The sequence below is a fragment of the Galeopterus variegatus genome, unplaced genomic scaffold (genome assembly GCF_000696425.1).
Source record: "Galeopterus variegatus unplaced genomic scaffold, G_variegatus-3.0.2 Scaffold373, whole genome shotgun sequence".
NCBI classification, from domain to species: Eukaryota; Metazoa; Chordata; class Mammalia; order Dermoptera; family Cynocephalidae; genus Galeopterus; species Galeopterus variegatus.
Genome location: NW_007726484.1, coordinates 418,746 through 441,707, shown reverse-complemented (window position 1 = coordinate 441,707; position 22,962 = coordinate 418,746). Strand labels below are relative to the sequence as shown.

At 38.0% G+C, this 22,962-nt stretch overlaps 1 protein-coding gene across 2 annotated transcripts in view; it reads left to right on the top strand.

Annotated features, from left to right (window-relative positions):
* The window catches only part of DENND5B (DENN/MADD domain containing 5B), a 201,033-nt gene that overhangs the window by 86,911 nt on the left and 91,160 nt on the right, over positions 1–22,962 (top strand). Inside the window, exon 2 of one of the 2 annotated variants that reach the window (XM_008568093.1) lies at positions 11,280–11,389. In XM_008568093.1, coding sequence (XP_008566315.1) covers positions 11,387–11,389 — 3 coding nt within the window. In that variant the 5' untranslated portion in view covers positions 11,280–11,386. Of the gene's footprint in view, positions 1–11,279; positions 11,390–22,962 lie in introns of those variants that run through there. The other variant, XM_008568094.1, reaches the window with a different exon arrangement.

Here is a 22,962-nt window from a genome sequence, read left to right as displayed (position 1 = left end):
TACACATTCTGGAGTATATAATTCAGACCTAAGAGTACAATTTCCATTCGTCTACCCATTTATTCAACAAACATTATTGAACGTATGTTGTGTGCCTATTAAGAAGGTATTGAGGATATAAGGATGAATATTACATTGAAGAGCTTAAAGTCTAAAGGGGGAATAGATTTTAACAATTTTAATATGTAATATGGTTAGTACATAGTAATATGCAGAGCAGTTATGGGAATAGAGTTTCAAGAACTTCAGTTCTGTTTCCTTAAAAAAAAAAAGACATATTCACACCTTATATGCTAACCAAGAAAGGAAGAGAAATGCTTTGTCCTGAACCTTACCATTCAGGGAAATTTTTAACACATCAATTAATACATGTTTAGTAAAATGTATGATAGTAGTTCATTTAAAAATTAAGCTCACGGCTAGTTAGCTCACTTACGAGAGTGTGGTGCTGAGAACACCACGATCAAGGGTTCAGATCCCTGTATCAGCCAGCCTCTAAAAAACATAATTTTAAAAATACAATTAAAAAAAATAAATGTTAAGCTCATGAAATTTTAAAAATGTTTGACTAAAAAAATGATGTTATAATTTCTAGATTTTATAGTGTTATGAAAGAAACTCCTCTTTTTGTCAAGAAAGGTTTCCCAGAGGAGGTCTTTTCTGATTAGAATCTTAAAAATGTGTAGGAGCCCAGCAGGCAGACAAGGAGGGAGAGGGGGTGTGGTAGGCAGAATTCTAAAAATGTCCCTAAGGATTCCTGTTCCCTAGTTATTCAATCAAATGGTAGTTTAGGTACTTCTGTGAAGGAACTTTGTAGATGTAATTAGCTGACTCTAAAATAGGGAAAGTCTCCTAGATTGTCTAGGTGTGCCAAGTGTAATCACATGAATCCTTAAAATCAGAAAAAGTCAGAGAGACCCTGAAGAAGAGATATGGCAGAAAGGAAGTCCAAATGATTCCGGGTATGAAAGGGGTTTGATCTGAGGTGTAGAGGGCTACATGCAAGGACCGAAGAGATGAAGAGACGCCTCAGGTGCTAAGGGCAACTGGCTGACAGCCATCAGGGAAAAAGAGACCTTAGTCCTACAACCACAAGGAACTGAATTCTGCCAATAAACCTGAATAAGCTTGGAAGTGGATTCTTTCCCAGAGCCTCTAGAAAGGAATGCAGCCCTGCCAACAGGATGGTTTCAGTATTGTCAGACCTGGAGCAAAGAAATCAGCTGAGTCATATGCTGTGCCTGGATTTTTGACCCATGGAAAATGTGAAATAATAAATGTGGATGTTTTAAGCTGCTAAATTTATTACTATTTGCTATAGGGGCAATAGAAAACTAATGTGGGAAGAAGACATTCCAGACATAGGAAGCTTAGCAAAGACTCAATACTCCTGCATTGCTGTAAGCTACCACCAAAGAAGATACTCACCAGATATGTTCCCTGGACTTTGGACTTCCCAGACTTCGAAACTATAAGCAATATATTTCATTTTCTTTACAAATTACCCAGTTCCAGTTATATTTTGTTATAAGCAACAGAAATGGACTAATACAAAAAATTGATACCAGGGAAGTTGGGTGTTGTTTATAACTAATACTTGAAAACGTGGAAATGGCCTTGGAACTGGATGTTGATGAGAGGCTGGAGGAATTTGGAGAAACAATCTAGAAAAAGCCTAGATTCTTGTGAAAGTTTAGAAACCAAGAAAACCAGAGAAAGTTTGGAATGTTTTAGAGACTGGTTAAATGGTGGTGACTAGAATACTTATGGAAATGCATACTATAAAGGCCATTCTAAGGAAGTCTTAGATAAAAATAAGGAGTTTTTTGGAAACTGGGGCAAAGATCACCCTTGCTATGAACTGGCAAGAACTTGGCTTCATTCTGTTCATGCCCAAACACTTTATGGAATGTGGAACTTCAAGGTGCTGACCCAGAGTATTTGACAGAAGAAATTTCTAAGCAATAAAAACATTCAGGAAGCCGCATGGCTTCTTGCAACAGCTTGTGCTGAGTTATGGCAGAAAAGGCACCACATAAAGCAAGAATGTATAATTAAAAAGGAAGCAGGGCATAAAGATTTGGAAAGTTTGTAGCCTGGCAATGTGGTAGAGAAGCAGAGCATTTTCAAGAGAAAAATGTAATGGTACTAAGAAGATTAGTATGAAAGAAGACATTATCAAGAGGAGGAGGAAAAGGCCCTGAAGGCATTGCAGAAGCCTCTTGTGGCCAGTCCTTCCATTACAGGCCCAGACTCCTAGGGAAACAGAATGGTTTCGGGGAGCAGGCCTGACGTGCCCTCCATGGGCTTGCTGCCTAAGGCCACCTCCAGATGCTGCTTTGGCTGCTCCAGCCATGGCTAAATTGGCCCCAGGTATGGCTGGACCCACGGCTTTGGGAAACAAGCCAAAAACTTTAACAGCATTCACATGGTATTAGGTCTTACAGGCTCACAGAATGCCAGAGCTGTGAAGGCTTGGGAGCCTCCACCCCAATTTCAAAGGATGTATGGAAAATCCTGGGAACCCAGGAAGAGATCTGCTGCAAGGGTGGATTCACAGCCTTTGGTAGAGCCAGTGCCAAGAGGAAATGTGGTGTTGGAGTTGGAGCAGAAAAATCCTACCAAGGCCACGCCTAGTGGAGCCTTAGGAGCGGAACCACCATGGAGACCCCAGACTTGTAGTGCTACCAGCATGCAAACCCAGCTTGTGAGAGTTAAAGTATTACCTCAAACCAGGAAAGCCATAGGAATGGAGCTACATGATGACTTGGGGACCCAACCCCCACACCACCATGCAGAGGACATCAAACATGGAGTCAAAGTACATGATTCACCAGCTGTTGGATTTAATGCCTACTCTGCTGGGTTTCGGACTTGCTTAGGACCTTTTGCCCCTGCCTTTTGGCTTATTTCTCCATTTTCAAATGGGAATATGTACCCTATGCTTGTTCTACCATTGTATCTTGGAAGTAGATAACTTGTTTTGATTTCACAGACAGGACTTTGAACTTTGGACTTTTGAATTGAAACAAGTCATGACTTTGGGGATGAAATTAATGTATTTTTCTGTGAAAAAGATATGAGTTTTGGGGGGCCAGGGGTGGAATGCAGTGGGTTGAATGTCTACCCAAACTCACTGAAGTTTAACCCCCACTGTAACTGTTGAGGATAGGAAATCCTATTACAGTAATTGAAAGGTGGGGCCTTGAAGAGGTAATTAGATTGTAGGACCATGCCCTGGTGAATGGATTAGTAATGGTAGTCAGGGTTGTGGTTCTGAGGGCTTTAAAAGGAGAGCATGTGAGAGCCTCTCTCTCTCTCTGCTATGCCATTCACACTATGTGAGACCCTGTGTTGCCAAAGTCACCACCAAAGCAGGCCCTTGCCATAAGTGTTCCCTTGACTTTGAACTTAACCAGCCTCCAAAACTGTAAGAAATAATTTTCATTTTCTTATAAATTACCCCGTTCCAGGTATTTTGTTATAAGCAAGAGAAACAGATTAATACAAGTAGTTAATGGAACTGAAGGGAAAGGTCTACTTTAGCTCTGAGCAAATGACTATTTCTTTGAATCACATAGCAGGAAAGTTTCAGTTTGAATCATCTTAGAACTCTAGCTTGATAGTGTTACTTGCCAGCTATAAATATTTTAATAGTGAGTGACTTTCTTTTGTCCCTAAAGGTTAAGAGTGGCTCTCTTGGTGTCTCTTTAGCAGAGAATATGTTCTTTAGCAATAGGGGAAGATTTGTTTTACATTGTATGAAAATAATCTGTATTTTATATATGAAGAAACCTTTGCTCAAAGAAATTGTGATTTATGCTAGGCTATTAGACCAGCATATTTGATCAGAACTAGAACCTTGTTTTCTTGGCTATATTTATTATTTGAAAATCACTTAGATATTCTTCAAAATAAAAATCATTTACTAAGCACTGTGAACACATGGCACTTATTTGATTATTACCTAAATATTATGGACACTTTCTGTTTAGAGTTTTACGATATTAATTATAAAACTTCACTGACTTTTTTACTTGTTTCATATTGTATAAGAAAAGGGGTAGTGTTACAAACATGGGTTAGGAGCAAAGACTGTTTATTCCTCATTATTAGAGAACTCTAGACCCTGGATTAATTGCTAAGATTATTTTTGCAAGTAAATAAACTCTTGTTGTGTTCTGTGCTTGTTGGCAGGCTGCACAGTGCCTAATAGTGTTGTTGTATACTAAAGAATTTGTCTGGTCTTTGTACTGGGTTCCTGGCACCTAACTTCTAAAACCCTTGGAATTTCCTGAGTGATTGAAGTGTTATGCTAGGTGACCCCTGAAGTGTCAGGTGACCTGGATAGTTCAGGATGGGAGCTATCTTCAGAAGGACCAAACATGTGATTAGAGGGTTGGGACTTTGAACCAAGCTGGCCTCTGGGGAGGGGTGGGAGTTGGAGATTGAGTTCGGTCATGTAGCCAGTGATTTAATCAGTCATGCCTATGTAATGAAGCCCTAACAAAAACTCTGGACACCAAAATTTAGTGGAGCTTCCTTGTTGGTGAACAACTGACATATGTATATGTGTGTGGAGGGGAATGGAGGGGTGACACATCCTGATTCCACAGGAGAGGGCATTGAAGTTCTGCACTGCCTCCTAGACCTCACTCTAGGTTTCTCTTTATTTGGCCGGTCCTTCTGATTTGTGTCCTTTGTAATAAAACTGTGGTCATTAAGTATAGCACTTCCTGAGTACTGAGTTGTTCTAGTAAATTATCAAGCCCAGGAGGCTTGTGAGAATGCTCAAATTTATAGCCAGCCTGTCAGCAGTGCAGGTAGCCTGGGACCCCCAAAGTGTGGCTGGCATCTAAAATAAGGGCAGTTTCAGCTTTGCGCAGTGGCAGTATCGTAGCCAATGAGGTTTATCTAAGGCGCAATTATTGCTAATTAAAATAAGGGCAGTCTTATTGGGACCATGCCCTTTAAATTATGGGGTCTGCACTAACTCCGGGTGGTTATGAAAGAATTGAATTGCAGAACATGCAGTTGGGATTGAAACAGAGTTACTGTGTTGTGTGCTCTTATGATTTTCAGAGAATAAACTTCAGTAATTGAAGTGTATTTGGTGTCAGCTAAATACAGCATGGCTCTGTAGTTTTGATGTAATCGAGAGCCAGGATATTGTGAATCTCTTAAAAATACAAAACTTACTGGATTGATGTTGATGTACTGTTATTAAAATCTTAATTAAAATAAACTTTTAAGATAACCAGGATTCAATTTCCTTATTTTTGAATATTTCTCAGTAGGATCAGTAGATTTGCAGAGATCCCTCCAGGTTCTTTTGCTTTATGAGCAGCAACCTAAACCTGCAAGATCACTGACTGGATTTGGAGGTTGTGTGTTTAGAATATGTGGTCTTGATTAGTAGCTTAATAGAGGGTATATGGCTTTTTCTATGAAAGGTAGAGAATTCTGTCCTACATTTGAAGAATTGTACTAATTAGGTGTTTGAATACGGTAGCAAGCAATGTAGAAAGTTACCAATAGAAGGCACAGTTAGTCAGGGATTAGTATTATAGTCAGAAGTTCAGAACTAATACAAATAAAAACTCAAGCTAATGTAAAACACATAAATAGCTAACTGTTGTAATAATAACCCCAAACTATCAGTGGCTTGAGACAATAAAAGTTTGTTTCTCATACATGTTTATCCTAATGTAGGCCAAGGAGGGGAGAGGCTCTACTTTGCAGATATTCAGTGACTCAGCTTTCTTTTTTATTTGTGACCTTCCCATCTTCTAAGGCCTCATTTGCATTTGCATTTAGCTTATGGATGGCAAAGGAAAGACAGATTGTGTGCCTTGACCTGGAGGTAACACACATCACTTCTGCTCACATTTCATTGGCAGGAACTAGTCATTTGACCCACATGCAGAAACAAACTTTTCTTTAAAATATTTAGACTTCTGTGGTTATCCTTCAGGAACAGGAAGATAAGGAAATATTGTGAGATTTGGCCTTGATTTGTGGAGAAAGACCCTAGTCAGAAACAGGTATGGTGGAAGTAGATAGTGAGAGAGGGAACTCCAGGGACCCTGGGAGTGGGAAGATTTAGGGAGGTGAGTGAGTGAAGAAATATGTAAGATAGGAGCTGGGCAGAATTGTTAGGCCAGTTAATGGATTAGTTTCCCTACTTTTTGTCTCGTTTTTGCAAAAGTGATTTTCAGTGTCAGTTGTAAAGTTCGTGCTTGCTTTTCTGAATGGGGAGATTTTTGTGTCATGGTATGCTACTACTCTACTGTAATGAGTAGTTATTCCTGTCAACTACAAATAGGAAACATACCTGTAGTATACGTTTAATAAGAGAAGCTAGCTTTGCAGATTCTTTCATGCTAATCCTAATTGTAACAATTTTTTAAGAATTCCCAGAAGTGTGCAGTATCCTGCTGTATGTCCCTGGAGAAATGTACTGATATGTGTGCCCACTGGGGAACCCTAAACCAGGGACCTTGCACATGGATGTATGTCTGTTCAGAGGGCTGTTTTGGGCCATATCTATCCATGACAGTGGATGGCAGTTCACAGCCCTGGCTGTACCTAAAGATCCAAATAACTACCTTGATGATTTCAGTGTACCCTTAGACATTTGTTGTGAATCAATTCCTTTATTCCTCCAGTTCAGGAGTTCCATAGGCAACTCTCCCAGCCCTTTGAATTGTTTTTGTGAGGGAGGACAGGAAAAGTTTCTGCAAATCTTGTTTGAAATATAGAATTCTCACAATATCTATGGTTAGATATCCTTCCAGAATGGAAATTTAGCCTTTGATATTATCCTGGGATCATTCAAACCTTGGGATATGGATAGGAAGGTTTTCTGGCCATTGGCACCCTACCTTATCATTATTTGACTCTTTAAAGATCTCTAAAAGTTTTGAACATCTTTGTAACCCATAAAAGATTTCCAGTAGTTTTAAAATCCTTCAAAGCTGCTAAGTTTCAGAACTCTAATGTGAATTTATTATTAGCTCGTGTCCTTACAGTAGTAAACTTTCCTCCAGGAGGTGACACATCATAGTTAATAGTGCTTAAGAAGATAGTTGATTAAATGGGATCTCAGTACAGAGCAAAATTCAGCTTATGTTTGCAAAGAGTTACAAAAGGTGATATTATTTATAAGATTGGATATAAAATGAGGGCACTTCAAAAAGTTCATGGAATCATATTATCTTTAAGTTCTATTTTTCCGTGAACTTTTTGAAGTACCCTCATATATGCTTGTTCTTTACCTTAACTATTGAAATATGTTTTTTAAAATATACTTTTTTTTATAGAGCAGTTTAAGATTTACAGGAAAATTGAAAAGATAATACAGAATTCCCATACTGCCCTTCCCCCCCACATAGTTTCACCTATGACTAGCATCTTACAGTAGTATATGGTACATTTGTTACAACTAATGAATCAATATTGATACATTACTGTTAACTGAAGTCTATATTCAGATTTCCTTAGTTTTTACCTAATGTCCCTTTTCTGTTGGAGGATCCCATTTATGTCAGTTATCATGTCTCCTTAGGTCCTTCTTGGCTGTGACAGTTTCTCAGACTTTCGTTGTTTTTGATGTCCTTGACAGTTTTGACGAGTCCTTATCAGGTATATTATAGGTTGCTCCTCTTAGAATTTGATGTTTTTCTCATAATTAGACTGGGGTTATGGTATTATATGGTAAGACTGTGTTTAACCTTCTAAGAAACTGCCAAACTGTCTTCTAAAGTGGCTGTACCATTTTACATTCCCACTAACAATGAATAAGAATTCCTGTCACTTCACATCCTTGTCAGCATTTGGTATACTCAGTTTTTTTTGACTTTAATCATTGTAATAGGTATGCAGTGGTTGGGATATAATTTTTAAAGTTGGTCATTTAGACTTACTACCTTACTTTATTATATCCTACTATAGAAACATTACCTTTCTCCTGATATTTCTCTTCAAATTAACATTAAGAAAAGAATACATGTGCTTTTTCTCATACCAATAACTGTTCCAGGTTTTTAATAGCATTTTACTTATTATGTTAAAATTACCCATTCCCTTTGCTTTCTTATTACTAATAGCTTATGAGCAACATCCCATTGATGTTAAGCTACACTCTGATGTTAATGTCTCATGTTTAATTGCTTATGTTTAATTTTTGTTCTCATTTTCCATTCTTCAGAGTCATTTTTTTTTCTTTGTTCATAAAACTTTTTTGTTTCTGTTGCATTATGTAGTTTTGTACCAATGGCTAGAAGCAGATCGTCATGGCAAGAGCCAAGATGCTGCAAATACGACTTCAGGTAAAAATAAAAAGGATGGGGTGTTAGAAATCATCACTGTAATACACCCCAAGCCCATTACAACTGTTTCTTCGTTTGTCTTTTCTCAGACAAACTTATAGGTATTATTTTGTATTTCTGTCCTCTCATCTGCATTTTAATTCTCATTACGACCTCATTTGCTTCAAGCCTTGAAAAAATGTATTCACTAGTCTTTAAGCTGTCTTGGCAGATATTTCCTATTTTCTTGGGAGGAAAGGCTTAATTGCTGCTAGCATTTAGTAGGAGATTACCTTGCAATGTTACTTTGAATTAAGTCTTATATGTAGTTGTAACATGGATATTAATATTTATACAAATTTATAATCCTTGTTTGTTTCAGGGTAATATTTAACATTTTAAATTTTAAGTAAAGGATGCTTATATATAATTTCCATTTCCTGGGATTCCAAATTCTCAGACCTGGCCATTTCTCCTGCTTTGTCCTAGCAGTAAATTCTAAGAGGTTTATACAGTGTGCTTAAAATGAGAGAATGGCTGATTAGTTTAGAGTGTGGTGCTAATAACACCGTGGTCCAGGGTTCAATTTCTGTACCAGCCAGCCGCAAAATGAAACAAAAAAAAGTGTTCAAAATGAGAGGTGTAGGTTGTTCCCGCATCTCCCATCCCCAAAAGGCGTCTCTAAGATTTTCTTCGTTGTCTGGTACTAGTAGGAATAGCTGCATCCATTCATTTCTAAATCCTTAACAATGATATCAGAATTTCTAAATAGTTGGCTCTTCCCCTAATTTCCTTCAAAATTGTATTTGCCAAGACAGCTGTATATACAGCAATGATCATTCCTATTTGGGCAGTCTAATAAGCGGTGGTGGTAATGGTGGTGGTTTTGTTTTTCTCTTGTTAGATTTGTGATAATTGTTTTGTGGGACTTTTTATTTTTCATTTTTGTAAAAATTCTTTCTTTGGAGTTGGTTTCCTTCACTCTCATTGATTCATGTGCTTTAAGAGGGTGTGGTATTCCTTAGTTAAAGGAACAATTATACTGAGAATGTCACTGTCATGACTTTTCTGATTTATCTCCTGTCCCGTTAATAACTTGATAGACAAATGAAGATAATGTCACTATTTTAACCATACACAGGCAAGACTTATTAAAAGGTAAGTATTACTTCAAGGAGTTATATCCTGGGTTATGTTCTGTTTCTTCTGCTCTTGCAGTATTTCATATTTTATTTACATTTATGGATAATTAAAAAAAGCATTTCTGGTATTTGAGGGTGGGAGAAGAAGAGGGCTTTTTGATGGCTATATATTATCTGAGGATACCCTGTTGCTGTGTCAGTGGCACAGCCAGGAGCATAGACTTTTAGAACCAGATAGGAATTTTTGTTTTGTTTTGTTTCAGACTTAAAATGAAGTGAAAAGTAACGTTTTTTAAAGGAAGAAATAATCTAAAAGTTCTTGTGTTTGCGTGAACATCATGTATCAGCTTAAAAACATTATTTATCCTTTCTGAAACCAACAATTCTGAACCCTGACTCTGTTCTTTAGCCACATTGACTGTTGTGGACAGTTTCATGCTCCTTCATTGACTTTTTGTTGCTCACATACCCTAGGAAGATGGTGCAGAAATTGATAAACTTTAATTAGGGATGTCTGCCTTTGACAGTTTCTCTTTTAGGGTTGAAAGCTCTCAACTCTGAGACGGTGGAAGTGTGGGATAGAAGGTTATAGAGATGAAGTACTTACCTAAATAAGTCAGAGGAATCCAAAGGAAAATGATCTTTAGCTAAGGGCTTCAATTAGAAACAGTGGTTTAGTTGCCTCAGCAAATATATTTAAATTATGTGTCCTTTTTCAGAAAAGCTCCTGTGGATTTTATATTGCAGTTTCTCACAAGATTTTCAAGTATGACTTTTTTCTACTTCTGTGATCTAAGTCTTGCACTCAAAGTTGTTTTAGTATCTTTTCATATTTTTACCCAAAATAGAAACTGAGTCTAACTAGATGTCAAAGTATGACTCATAAATCAAATTGCACTGTGATTTATGTTATTGTATAAATACTGGTAAGTGGCATTTATATTTTGCAATAACAACCAGTGTTTTGCACTGAACTGGAACTTAAAAAGTAGAAAAACACAGGAGACAGAATGAAATTACTCAAGGGTCTTCTAATTCCTAGATCCCAACTTTCTGATATTGGGAATTTAAGATCCATTCACATTAAAATGTTTTATGAAACTAAGGCATTTTAGGATAACAGGTCTTAATGGGAATTAATTTGGTCAAGGAGATAAAAAGAACTAATCTGACAGCTGTTATTGAATTTTCTTACATATAATAAATTAAAGCCGACTTTTATCTCTCCAGAATTTTGACAGGTTATGAATTGGGCTTAGAATAGCTCATATCTTTTAAAAGGTTAGTGTGTTTAATGTGTTCTGTCTACTACACTAGACAACTCAGCAATGGTGTTTCTAATTCTATTATCTAAGAGCCTTAAATGCAACTGTTTATCAGATTTTTGTGGAAACTCAAATAAAATTGCTTCTTTTGAGCACTGTAGCACTGGGTCTGTGTATAAAATTTAAGAATCATAAGAAATATGATTAGCTTAATTCAGGATGTTTCTTTAGTGAATTAAATGTTTCTGCATAGATTTTTTTATCACCACCTATTGAAATGAGGACAATAACTAGGTTATAGCAATAATTATATTAGCATATCTTGATTCTTAGTATCAATTATCTAATCAAGAGTTTAAAATTCAATTTCTGATGTTTTAAATGCAGATCTCTTATTAACAGTTTTCAGTTTTCTCTTGGGAATTTTACAACTCAGATTTTTTAGAGGTAGAAATTGAGTCATTTCAACATTTTTCATCAATATATCTACAAAATAAATAGAAAACCATGACATGCTTTTGAAAAGTTGTAGATATTAACTAATTATAAATTATTTGTTATAGGTGAAAATTTTGACCAGAGTCCTTTGAGAAGAACGTTCAAATCCAAAGTTCTGGCCCACTATCCTCAGAATATAGAATGGAACCCTTTTGATCAAGATGCGGTGAACATGGTATGTGTTTTTCTTTTTCTCTCCATTCTCTCTTTAGCCTTCCTTTTATTTTATTGAGATGATAGTGACTATATTTTGAATATCTACATTATTTCATTTAATTTATCCTTTAAACAATTCTGTAAGAAATATAATATGTCCTCATTTTACAGATGTGGAAACTGAAGCTCAGAAAAATTAAGTTACTTGCCTAGGGTTCCCACATCTAATAAGTGTGTACAACAGACCCTCAAAGCCCATTTTAGTTTCTACTATTGAGCTGTGTTGTAGGTTTGTATTAATTAATACATAGGTGCTTTGATAAACAGTGATATCACTTTGTTTGCGTGAGAAGAGCCCGATGGAAAGAGGAGCATAGTTACATTTTTATAGTTCAAGGAATGTTGTATGACGGACCTGTAATTTGTCATTTTCACAGACAACGTAAAGATGGAAAAGAACATAAGTGCATTATTTATACTTTTGTAGGAATTTGTTTGTAGGGAATCTGAATTAATGTAAAGAGTTACCAGTGGTGATTAAATGTCTTTTTTAGAGATTCTTAGAAATAAAGTAGGTCATAGTTTTCAGATCATTGAGGAAGGGTCCTTCTTAGAAGTCTGGATAATATTTAGGACCTCCATTGACTCTATGATTATATTATTTAGGGGATCTCAAAGTGAACAAATCAGATCAGGCATGATAGACAGAGAAATGATTAAAGACTGAATAAAACACTGGGGTAGGTGTAGTTCTTTCTGAGTATGTTAAAGGTAGAGTAAAAAAACTGACTCATTATGACTCAGTACTCTAACGGAAGGAAACCAATATTTAGTAGATGCCTGCTGGGTACTCCATATATGTTATTTTCACATATGTGTTTATATGTACCCAATTATTCATATTTCCCAGAGGTTAAGTAATTTGCCCAAAGTTACGTAGTAAGACTCAGAGGCTACATCCAGATCATTTTTACTCTCTAGCTCTCTTTTTGCCTGCCTGCTATGCTGCCTCCCCAAAAGAAAAACTATGTAACTTAGTTTTGATATGTACTGGAAATGATATGGGTCATACTGGACCCTTTGTGGTATTTCTGTATTACAGTAAATCCTTTCCAGTCTGGGCTTTCTCCAGAAAGGGGATTGCATGGTGTTTTTTGTAAGGACAAATGCCTAAAGCACTTGGCACTTCAACTTTGATTCTTTACACAGCACAATGTGGTTATTTTCTTAAACTTTTACCTAATACCAAAATAATCAGAGATGCCATTTTGCTGAAAGTTAATACTGTGGATGCCTAGCATCGTCTTTGGTGAAGACAGTACTACAGATATTAAGTAGAACACAACTGTTAGTTATCTTATGAGACCTGGAGGAGCCCAGTCAAGCATCTGACTAAAATAGTCAAATGGCAGTGACAAAAATAATTTATCAGCTGTTTATGCCAGCCAATTAATAGAAATGTACTACAGAAAAGAATGTTTTAATGAAGCAATGGAAAAGAGGATAAGAATATGAATAGATTATAATACTAAATCTTCTTAAATTAGTGAGATGTTTCAAAGTATAAATTATCTGTGAGAAATCATAATGGTATTCCAAACTAGGTTCTTACTACAACATGAGTCCATAGTCGTTTGGAACAAAATGCCACACTTGATGTGTTTTCTTTTAATCATTTGAATAAATTGATAGTGAGATAGCCGTTAGCTTTTGCCTCTCTCTGCAAAACATTCATCTTTAAAGCAGTTATAAGCTTCTTTGATCTGTCTTTGATATTTTCTTTACTTGCTGCCTCTGAGGTTATTTTATGTAAGCAGCAGAAGTTTCCCTCTGAAGAGTAAAACAAAAAGGCTTGTGTTTTGATGGGTAAGCACCACACAGCATTTTGTTTATTGCTGCAAATCTAAAAGGATTTGCTGGTGCTCCTTAAAAAATCTCTGAGAAGCATTCCATAAACTAGTCTGTATTTGGGTCATAGATTTACTGCCCTTAATTTCGTCTTTGATTTATTAGCAAGTGCATTTGTATGAAGCTATAATTTATTCCCCCCCAAAGGTAGTAAGCTTTGTCTTGCCTTTAGTAAAATCCCACTCTGAGTCATCCCTTTTGTAATATCAGTCATTACTCTGACAAGAAATAGTTGTGCTTTGAATAAAGGTCATTAATTTTACATATAAATTAAGTACCCAAAGCAGTGAACTTTGTTAAGAAAGAATTCCATGTGTATGTATGAAGTACAAATATAATAGAAAATAAATACAAGTGACAGGTAAAATCATTTCTGAATTGCTTTTTATGTCTTAGTTGCTGATTCAGGTATTTTTCTTAAAAAAAAAGAAGTAATATGAAACAGAGATCAATACAACAGTCATATTCTCACCACCCAGAACTAACATATGTCAACATTGACATGTTTGCTTCAGATCTGTACCTTTCATCTTAAATGAAACAAACATTGCAAACAGTGTTGAAGGTCTCTTGCCTTCTCCCCACACTCAACTTTCAGGTCTCTTTGATGTAATCTGCATATTGACATCCATGACTTTATATACTATTCTAACAGAAAGATCTTATCTTTAAGAACATATCGTATCTAGGAATTCTTAGAAAGAAAATATGGTCAATACCTTTTTAAGCAAGTTATATGAAATATAAGGATTCTCTTTTGTATATCTGTCTTAAGTGAAACATCTGGTATATGATATTTCAGGTAATTAAAGAGTAAAAACTATTATAAAACTTTTATAATCTATAAAACTCAGTTTACAATTTACTGTTTGCTTGGATCATGAAGAATATTGGAAGGAATGATGAGCAAAGAGTAAAAGGTAAAAGTTTGGGTGAAGAAACCTATTTAGATGTTCATTTTGCAAGATTCGAAGGAAAAATGGGCTACATATACTTTTTGCAGACTCAGCAAGTACTTGAATTTGAAATGGATAACTCTAAATTGCATTTATAAGTTTGACATTAGAATCAAAGTAAGGGGCCGGCCCCGTGGCGCACTCAGGAGAGTGCAGTGCTGGGAGCGCAGCGACGCTCCTGCCACAGGATCTGATCCTATATAGGACTGGCCGGTGCACTCACTGGCTGAGTGCGGTATGGGCAACACCACACCAAGGGTTGCGAACCCCTTGCCGGTCACGAAAAAAAAAAAAAAAAAAAAAAAAAAAAAGAATCAAAGTAAGCCCTCAATTTGACCCAAGTTTATGTCTCACAATGGAATCATAGGAATGGGGCTCTAATCCAGCCGTTGTTGGGAAAGCCCACCTGTTTCCTTAATATTGCATCTAGACTATTTCACTGGCATCTCAAACACAACGTATCCAAAACTGAATTCTCAATTCTTCTAACCGGTCTTGGTCAGTGAATGGTACAACCATCCACCTGGAAGCTTCTCAGTTTCTCACCCTCTCCCATACGCAATCAGTTATCTATTTCTTTCTTTCTTTTTTTTTTAAGTTAATTTATTCCCCCCACCCCTTATAATCTACTTCTTTCTTTTTCCACACACCCACTTTGGTCCAAACTACCAGGATGTCTTATCTGGATTCCTGCAGTAACTGTCTAAACTGGCCTTCTGCTCCTATCCATCCCATTCTTTATACTACAGTGTTTGCTTACGCTGTTGCTTCTTTCTGGAAGGCTCTTCCACTTCTCCTTCACCTAGTGAATTCTTATTGATCCTTCAGATTTCATTTTAAACATGATTTGCTCAGAGAAGCCATGCCTGACTACCACCTTCCACCATTCTCCCAACATTCAGTCAAGTCCCCTTAAGTTTTCTTAGCACCTTGTACCTTTTTGTAACATCTATCTCAGTTGGGGTTAAATAATTAATTATGTAGCCAGTAGTCAACTGTGTGTCTCATGCTATTTTGTAAGCACTGTGAGGACAGGAATAGTTTCTCATATTTACTGCTGTATCCCTAGCTTTGCACATAGCAGATGCTCAAATCGTTGAATAATGAAGGAATGCATACTTGCATACAATACTTTCCTTCCCTGTTCTTTTCTGTTTAGGTGCCACCTCCACTGCCAAACCACCTCTTAAGCAGGACTAATCAAGTGCTCTCTCTTTGCTTTTCCAATAACATCTTGAACACACTCCATAGTAGCATTGATCACAGTACTTTATAACTGTTGGTTTACACGTCTGTCTTTCCTACTATAAGCTCCCTGAAGGAAGAGATTATTTTTATATTTTTCTTTTGGGTTGCCAAGATCTAATGCAATACATGGGATAAAGTAAATGTTTACTAAAGGAAGGAGGAAGAAAAGATCTGCTGAGTTTTTCTTTTATTTGTGTAAAAATAGAGGCCATCAGAATCATAGAACTGTAAAATCTGGAAAAAGTAATTGTTAAAATTATAGCCAATCTGCCTGAAAGGGTCCAGAGAGATAATTATGATCACTCAAACTGGAAGAGGTACAGGGACGATAGCATTGTGAGCCTACTTTGGCCAGGGTAACCTGATTACCAGGAAATAGTCATTCTTAGTAAATAACGGTATTATGGAATAACAAGAGATAGTGAACACCATGGTAAGCAAATCTTGATTTATATCTTAGGTTTTATGAGAAATAAAGTATCTTTTTAGTTCCTGACAATTCATATAACAATTCTCTTTTTTTATTAGCATATTCATTATTACAAATCACAATTTTTCTTTATGCCCTTTACCTGACCTGTCCCTCCCCAAACCTCCTCCCTCCCCCCATCTACAATTTTGTCTTTTAAAAATTAAAAAAGCAATAGCATTTTCCAATTCATGGTTCCCAGATTAGAAATGTAATTCTTACTTTTTTCTTTGTAGGAAGAACATTTAAGAAAAATTCTTAAGTTTGTTATCCATAGCATAGAAAGTCATTCTTCATCTTGAGCACAACCTTTGGCAAGCTTCTCCTATAAATGTTTGAATGTGTACTCAAGAAAGCTACAGACCTGTAAGGGGATATTTGGAGGCTGTTCAAAAACAGTTTGACCTGTGACTTTGTGGTTTATGATGTCAGGAAAGCCTATCAATTAAATCTCTATGTTGACTTTGGAGGTCAGTATGTTTGTGTATTGCCTACTTGATGTAAAAACAGAACTACAGCCTGGATCAAGAGATGGACTAAGTCTGGTCCTGTACCCACAGCTGTTGTTTTTGTTTGTTTTCTTGTTCATTCATTTATTCTTTCAACAAATACTTGTGCATCATGCACTGTGCTAAACAAGTTTGAACTTAGCCTGAAGCAAGAGTAGTTCATGTCATCCCTTCTGTCTTTCTTGACTGTAGTAAATATTAGATGAGTTTTCATTCACACTACCAGAAGAGCAACTCATTGACATATTTTGAAATCAGCCTTAATTTGAAGGTAGAATTATGGAAAGATCCTGCCATGCCTTTCCTTATACAATTATGCTCTAGACTAGGAATAAGCAGTTTTTTGCCATAGCAAATCCAGGTATTCATGAGTTTTACCTGTCTGTAACTTATCATTGACATATATAAAAGAATTAAGCAAATCTACCTTAGTTCTTTTTAAGTCTTATATCCAGTGAAGTGAAATATAAGGACATTTTCACTGGCATACCAATGCTGAGCTTCACAGCTTTTTTTTTTTTTAATTCTTGTTATCAATCACCATTTATTGTGGCCCCAAATGGTATATTGTTCCATGTGTGGTACTCTTGAACGTTTAAGGTTATTGAAATATGGTATCAGTCCTTGAGTAGTTTGCGATCTAGAGATCATATAGAATTAGAGAATACTGGTAATGTGTATCTATATGCAGTGTACATATGTATACAATGGTGCAAAACTTTAATTGCTTCATACAATAAAGACTTTTTCAAGAAGTGACATTTTAATCTCATGTAAAGGATGAAATGAACACGATTTTATATATGAAGGTAAAGGAAGGCCTAGATGAGATAATATTTATGTAGAGACTTAAGGGAAATGAGGGAATGTTTCAGTTCTTTTTTGCTGCATGACAAACACTCCCTGTACTACTTAATGGCCTAAAACAGGGATTGGCAATTTTTTTTCATAAAGGACCAGATAGTAAATAGTTGATATATTGTGGGGATACAGTTTCTGCCACAGTTACTCAACTCTACTGTTGTAGTGCAAAAAATGGGTGGTAGATTGGATTTGACCAAAGGGCTTATCTTAGTCTGTTCCTGCTGGTGAAACAAAATACCTGAGACTGGGTAATTTCTAAAGAACAGAAGTTTATTTCTCACAGTTTTGGAAGCTGGAAGTCCAAGATCAAGATACCAGCAGGATCAGTGTCTCATGAGGGCCTGGTCTCTGCTTTCAAGATGGTGCCTCTTTGCTGCATCCTCCAGAGGAGAGGAATGTTGTGTCCTTAATGGCAGAAAGGACAGAAGGGAAGAAAAGGCACTAAGATGCTCCCTTCAACCTCTTTTATAAGAGCAATAATCCATTCATGATGGCTCTTCCAATGAAGAATAACTTCCCAGAAGGCCTGCCTCTTAATAGCATCATGCAGGGGTTTAAGTTTTAACATACAAATTTTGGAGGGGCACATACATTGAAACCATAGCAGGGCTGTAGTTTGCTGACCTTTGATTTAAAGCAATGAAATCATTACTTTGCTTACAAATCTGTGATTTGAATAGATTTTGGCAGGCAGCCCCTCTACTCCATTCAGGGTCAGTTTGGGCAGTTTGAAAACTAAGGACTAGAATCAGCTGAAGGCTCATTCACTCAAACGTCAGTCTCCTGGACTAGCAATATACCTGGGGCTTCCTCTGTCTCTGTGCAGTCTCTCCACTTGGTCTCACCAGTATGACAGCTTTAGATTAGCCAAACTTCTTATATGTTGCCTCAGGGCTTCCAGGGTGTGTGCCCAGAGACAGAGAGAGGTGGAAGCTGTACATTCCAAGAACCCCTAGTGGATTCCTGAAACCATGAACCCCGTATATTATGTTTTGTCCTATACATGCACACCTATGATAAAGTTATAAATTAGGAACAAAATATTAACAACAATTACTACTAATAAAATAGAACAAATAACAATATGCCAGCATCACTACTCTTGCACTTTGGGCCCATTATGAAGTAAAATGAAGGTGACTTGAACACAAGCACTGTGACATCGTAACAGTAGATCTGATAACTGAAGTGGCTACTAAGTGACTAACAGGAAGGTAGCATATACGGTGTGGAGATGCTGGACAAAGGGATGATTCATGACCTGGACAGGACAGAGTGGGACAGCACGAGATGTCATCACATTACTCAGAATGGTGTGCAATTTAAAACATGAATTCTAGAGAGTTCTGGTCAAGATGGCAGAATAGAGCATCACTCTCGCCCACAAACCAACCAATTTACAGCTATAAAAATGTAACAACAGCCAAGCTGGGGCTGCTAGAGCTCAGGGAAAGAGGAGGAGAGACCTACAAAGTTCATGAAGGGGGAGAAGCCATGATGAGAGAAAGAAAAAACTGCTTAGAGCGTTTTTGGCTGTATCCGCTTTAAGGCTGAAATTGCTGAGCACATGGAGCAGGAGCCAGCAGAAGCCACAGCTGTGCCCTTCGGATGGAGTTGCTTGGAGGCAGCAGGGGAGAAGAGGGCCTTAGTGGCCCCCAGGACAGCAAGACCACTAATAGGGTTCCCATGGACCCACACAGAAGCGAGGAGCAAGAACAGCTAAACAAGAAGCCAGTCAGAGTCTAGTGAGTCATTGCAAGGGACAGGTGCAGGGCCTGGCCCATGGGAAGTGTTTGGAGCATGGGCGGTGGGGGAGATGGGCCCACTGAGAGAACACTGGAACACAGCAAGGAAAGCCAATCTGCCCCCCAATCAGTACAGGACCACTCAGAGGAGACTGGTCACAAATGCAGAATTGCATGGGGTGCAATTTGATGAAAAGATTCAAGCCCAGATCAGAGTTTCTACAGAACCCAGGTGTACCTGGTCTCTGGAGAGCTGGAAGTACCTATAAGGTCAACCCTAAAACCCTGAGCTGCACAAAAAGTCTTCCCTAGGGAAACAGCAGCAAAGCAGCAATTTAACTCAACCACACAGCTCAAGTACTGGTTCCGACAGGTTCCCCCATTTTAGAAGTAAGCAAAGGACAAAAAATTAGTTCCAGCCCAGGCACACCACCAGCGCCTTGGGGCCTGTCTGGGAACCGGAGGCTTGGAGCCGGGGACCAGACCCCACTCCCACATCCAGGCACACCATGCCAGTGACTCGGGGCCCACGTGGGGGGTGGGGCCAGACACACCCCCCCCAACCAGGCACACCGTGCGAGCACCTCAGGGCCCACCTGGTGACCCAGGGTATGGATCCGGGGACTGGACCCCCCAAACACACCCACAACCAAGCACACTGCCAGTGCCTCAGGGCCTGACCTGGGGCATGGAGCCGGAATGGACTTCCTGCCCACATCCAGGCACACTGCCAGCACCAAGCAAGGAGCATGTCAAAAACATCACCTCCATGTGGGTGGCCCACCACAGCCACCACAGTAACCAAGGCTGCTGCAAAAGTGGCTAGATGTCACAACCACAACGCAGATGATCTGCCAGCCACTGGAGTGCATTGACACAGGGAGAGTCATCAGCAGAGACCAAAGAAAAGATAGGATGTCTCTTTCCACAAAGCCCATTCCAGAGTGACAGAAGAAGCATCTGCTCTTTGATAATATTGGGGGACCTAAACAACCTTTCAGCATTGGACAGATGATCTAGGCAACAAATCAAGAGAGTAACCATTACTCTTTCAGAGAGAGAAAGAAATCTAGGGTTATCAGTGTTGGGAGTGGAGAGGGAGACAAGGATAGGGAGAGACTGGACAAGGAGCATAAAGAATAAGTACAATTTGTAACAATATACGTACTACTAATATTGATTTGATCAACATGTCAACATTGAATCCCAAAGATAAGTAAAATCAATTATGATTCAATTAAAAACATAATAAAACAGAACAAAGAAAACCCTATCATTTAGAGGGAGCAAATAATTTCAGGAAAGCCAAAAAATGTGTATCTAACCCACTAAACTGTGGAATTATCCTCTAGATTCTAACATTTGGTGGTTGGAAATGTCATAAATCAGCAAATGTTAAAAAAAAAATAAAAAATAAAATGTGAATTGTTTATTTCTGGAATTTTCCATTTAATATTTTTGTACCATAATTGACTGCTGGTAACTGAAACTGAGGAAAGTGAAACCTTGGTTAAGTAAGGACCTCTGTATTGCCTTTTTTAGCCTAGCCTCAAAAGTTACGCAGTGTCACTTGTCACTGCTGTTGCATTTAACTAGGCCAGGGATAGGCAAACATGGCCCCTGTATTAGTCTGTTTCTGTTGCTTATAACAAAATACTTGGAACTGGGTAATTTATAAAGAAAATGAAATTTATTGCTTACAGTTTCAGAGGCTAGGAAGTACAAAGTCCAGGGAATACATCTAGTGAAGGTCTTCTTTGGTGGTGGCTTTACAGCAATGCAGGATCTCACATGGCTGAAAATGGCAGAGCAGAGAGAGAGATAGCTCCTTATGTGCTCTCCTTTTAAAGCCTTCAGAACCACATCCCTGACTACCATTATTAATCCATTCACTATAGCATGGTTCTACAATTTAATCACCTCTTCAAGGCCTCACCTTTCAATTTCCATAAAATGATTTCTCACCCTCAATAGTTACAGTGGGAATTAAGCTTCTAATATATGAACTTTGGGGGACACAATTCAGTCAATCCATGGCAGCCCCCATGCCAAATCCATCCGACTGCCTGTTTTTATAAATAAAAATTTTTTTGGAACAGAGCCACACCCATTCCTATAAGTGTCAGTGGCTGCTTTCATGCTACAGTAGTAGAGTTAAGTAGTTGTGACAAAAACTGTATGGCCTGAAGAGCCTAAAATATTTATTATCTAGCTCTTTACAGAAAAGGTTTGCCAATCCTTGGTGTAGGCACTCCTAGCAGGCCACCCAGGCTCAAGGAGAGGGGTAGGGGGAGTCTCAAGGTTCTGAAAGAGGATGTGGAATTAAAAATATTGTTGGAACCATTTTAGAAAATACGATCTGCCACAGGGAATGAGCCTTGTGGATCCCAGGGGAAGATGGTTCCTGGGAGAGGGACCAGCACACTTAGATAGGAGCATGCTAGGTATGTTCACAGAACAGCAGCAGGCCAGTGTTGCTGGAGCAGAGTAGGTGAGTTAAGGAGTAGTGGGAGATGAGGACAGAGAGGTTGCTGGGGCCAATTACATAGGGCCTTGTGAGCCATTGAAAGGATGTCAGCTTAGTGAGGTGGGAGATTATTGGAGAGTTTTGAGAAGAGTGAGGAGATGTGACTTAGATTTTTTAAGGATCACATTGACTGCTATATGAGGAATGAGGGCAAGATCAGGGAGATTGGTTAGCGGGATATTACAGTCATCCAGGCAAGAGAAGAGGGTGGCTTAGGTTAGTGGGAAAAGTAAAGATAGAGGTAATTAGTTTCTGAATACGTTTTTGAAGGTAGACATGACAATATTTGCTGATGAATTGGATAATTAGATGAGTGAGAAAGAGAAGTCAAAAATGACTCCAAGGTTTTTGTCCTGAGCAAACTAGATGGATAGAGTTATGGGAAAGACTGACATAGGGAGGAACAGATTTGGAAGAAGAAATCAGTCATTCAGTTTTGGGCGTGATAAGTTTGAGATGCCTATTAGACATCTTGATGAGGATGTCAAGAACTTATGATGGTTCAACTTAGAATTTTTCAACCTTATGGTGGTGCAAAAGCAATAACAAATGCAGTAGAAAATATAGAGTACCCCTTTGACCATTCTGTTTTTACTTTACGTACAGTATTAAGTAAATTACATGAGATACTCAACATTTTATTATAAAATAGGCTTTGTGTTAGATGATTTTGTAAGGGTTGGTTAGATGGCTAATGTAAGGGTCTGAGCGTGTTTAAGGTAGGCTAGGCTAAGCTATGATGTTCAGTAAGTTAGGTGTATTAAATGCATTTTGACCTAGGATATTTTCAGCTTATGATGAGTTTACCGGGTTGTAATCCCATCGTAAGTTGAGGAACACACATAGTTATTTAGTTAAGAGTCAAGTTCACGAGATAGTGAATTTGGGAGTTGACAGAGTATATATAAAATCACGGAAGAAATTGCTCTGGAAATGAGCTTGGATACAAAAGACAGCCACAGTGTGGTGCTGTAATCTGATGAAATGAGCCTCAAAGTTTTCAGGGAGAAGGGAAGGACTGTGATCTGAAGGGTCTGTGAGGAGGAGTCAAGACACCCACCCACCGTCTTGCTCTGTGATAATTTTTTTGAACTAATCCTGTCCCACCATTAAGAGTTTGTTTTTAAGCATTGGGAACTCAGAAATCTTAACATCCCTACTCTGGAAACTAAATGAAAGGGGAATGTGCATGGTGGAGTGAAGGGCACTGGCCCTCTTAACCTCCTCCTCCCCTCTCACTCTTTTCCAAGTCCCTGAGGCACTCTTGCTGTCTCTCTTGGGAGCCCTTTTAAACCACTGCCCTTCAGTGCTTAAAGATTAATGTGCTAAGAGGCACTTCTTTTTTTTTTTTTTTTTTTTTTTTTTA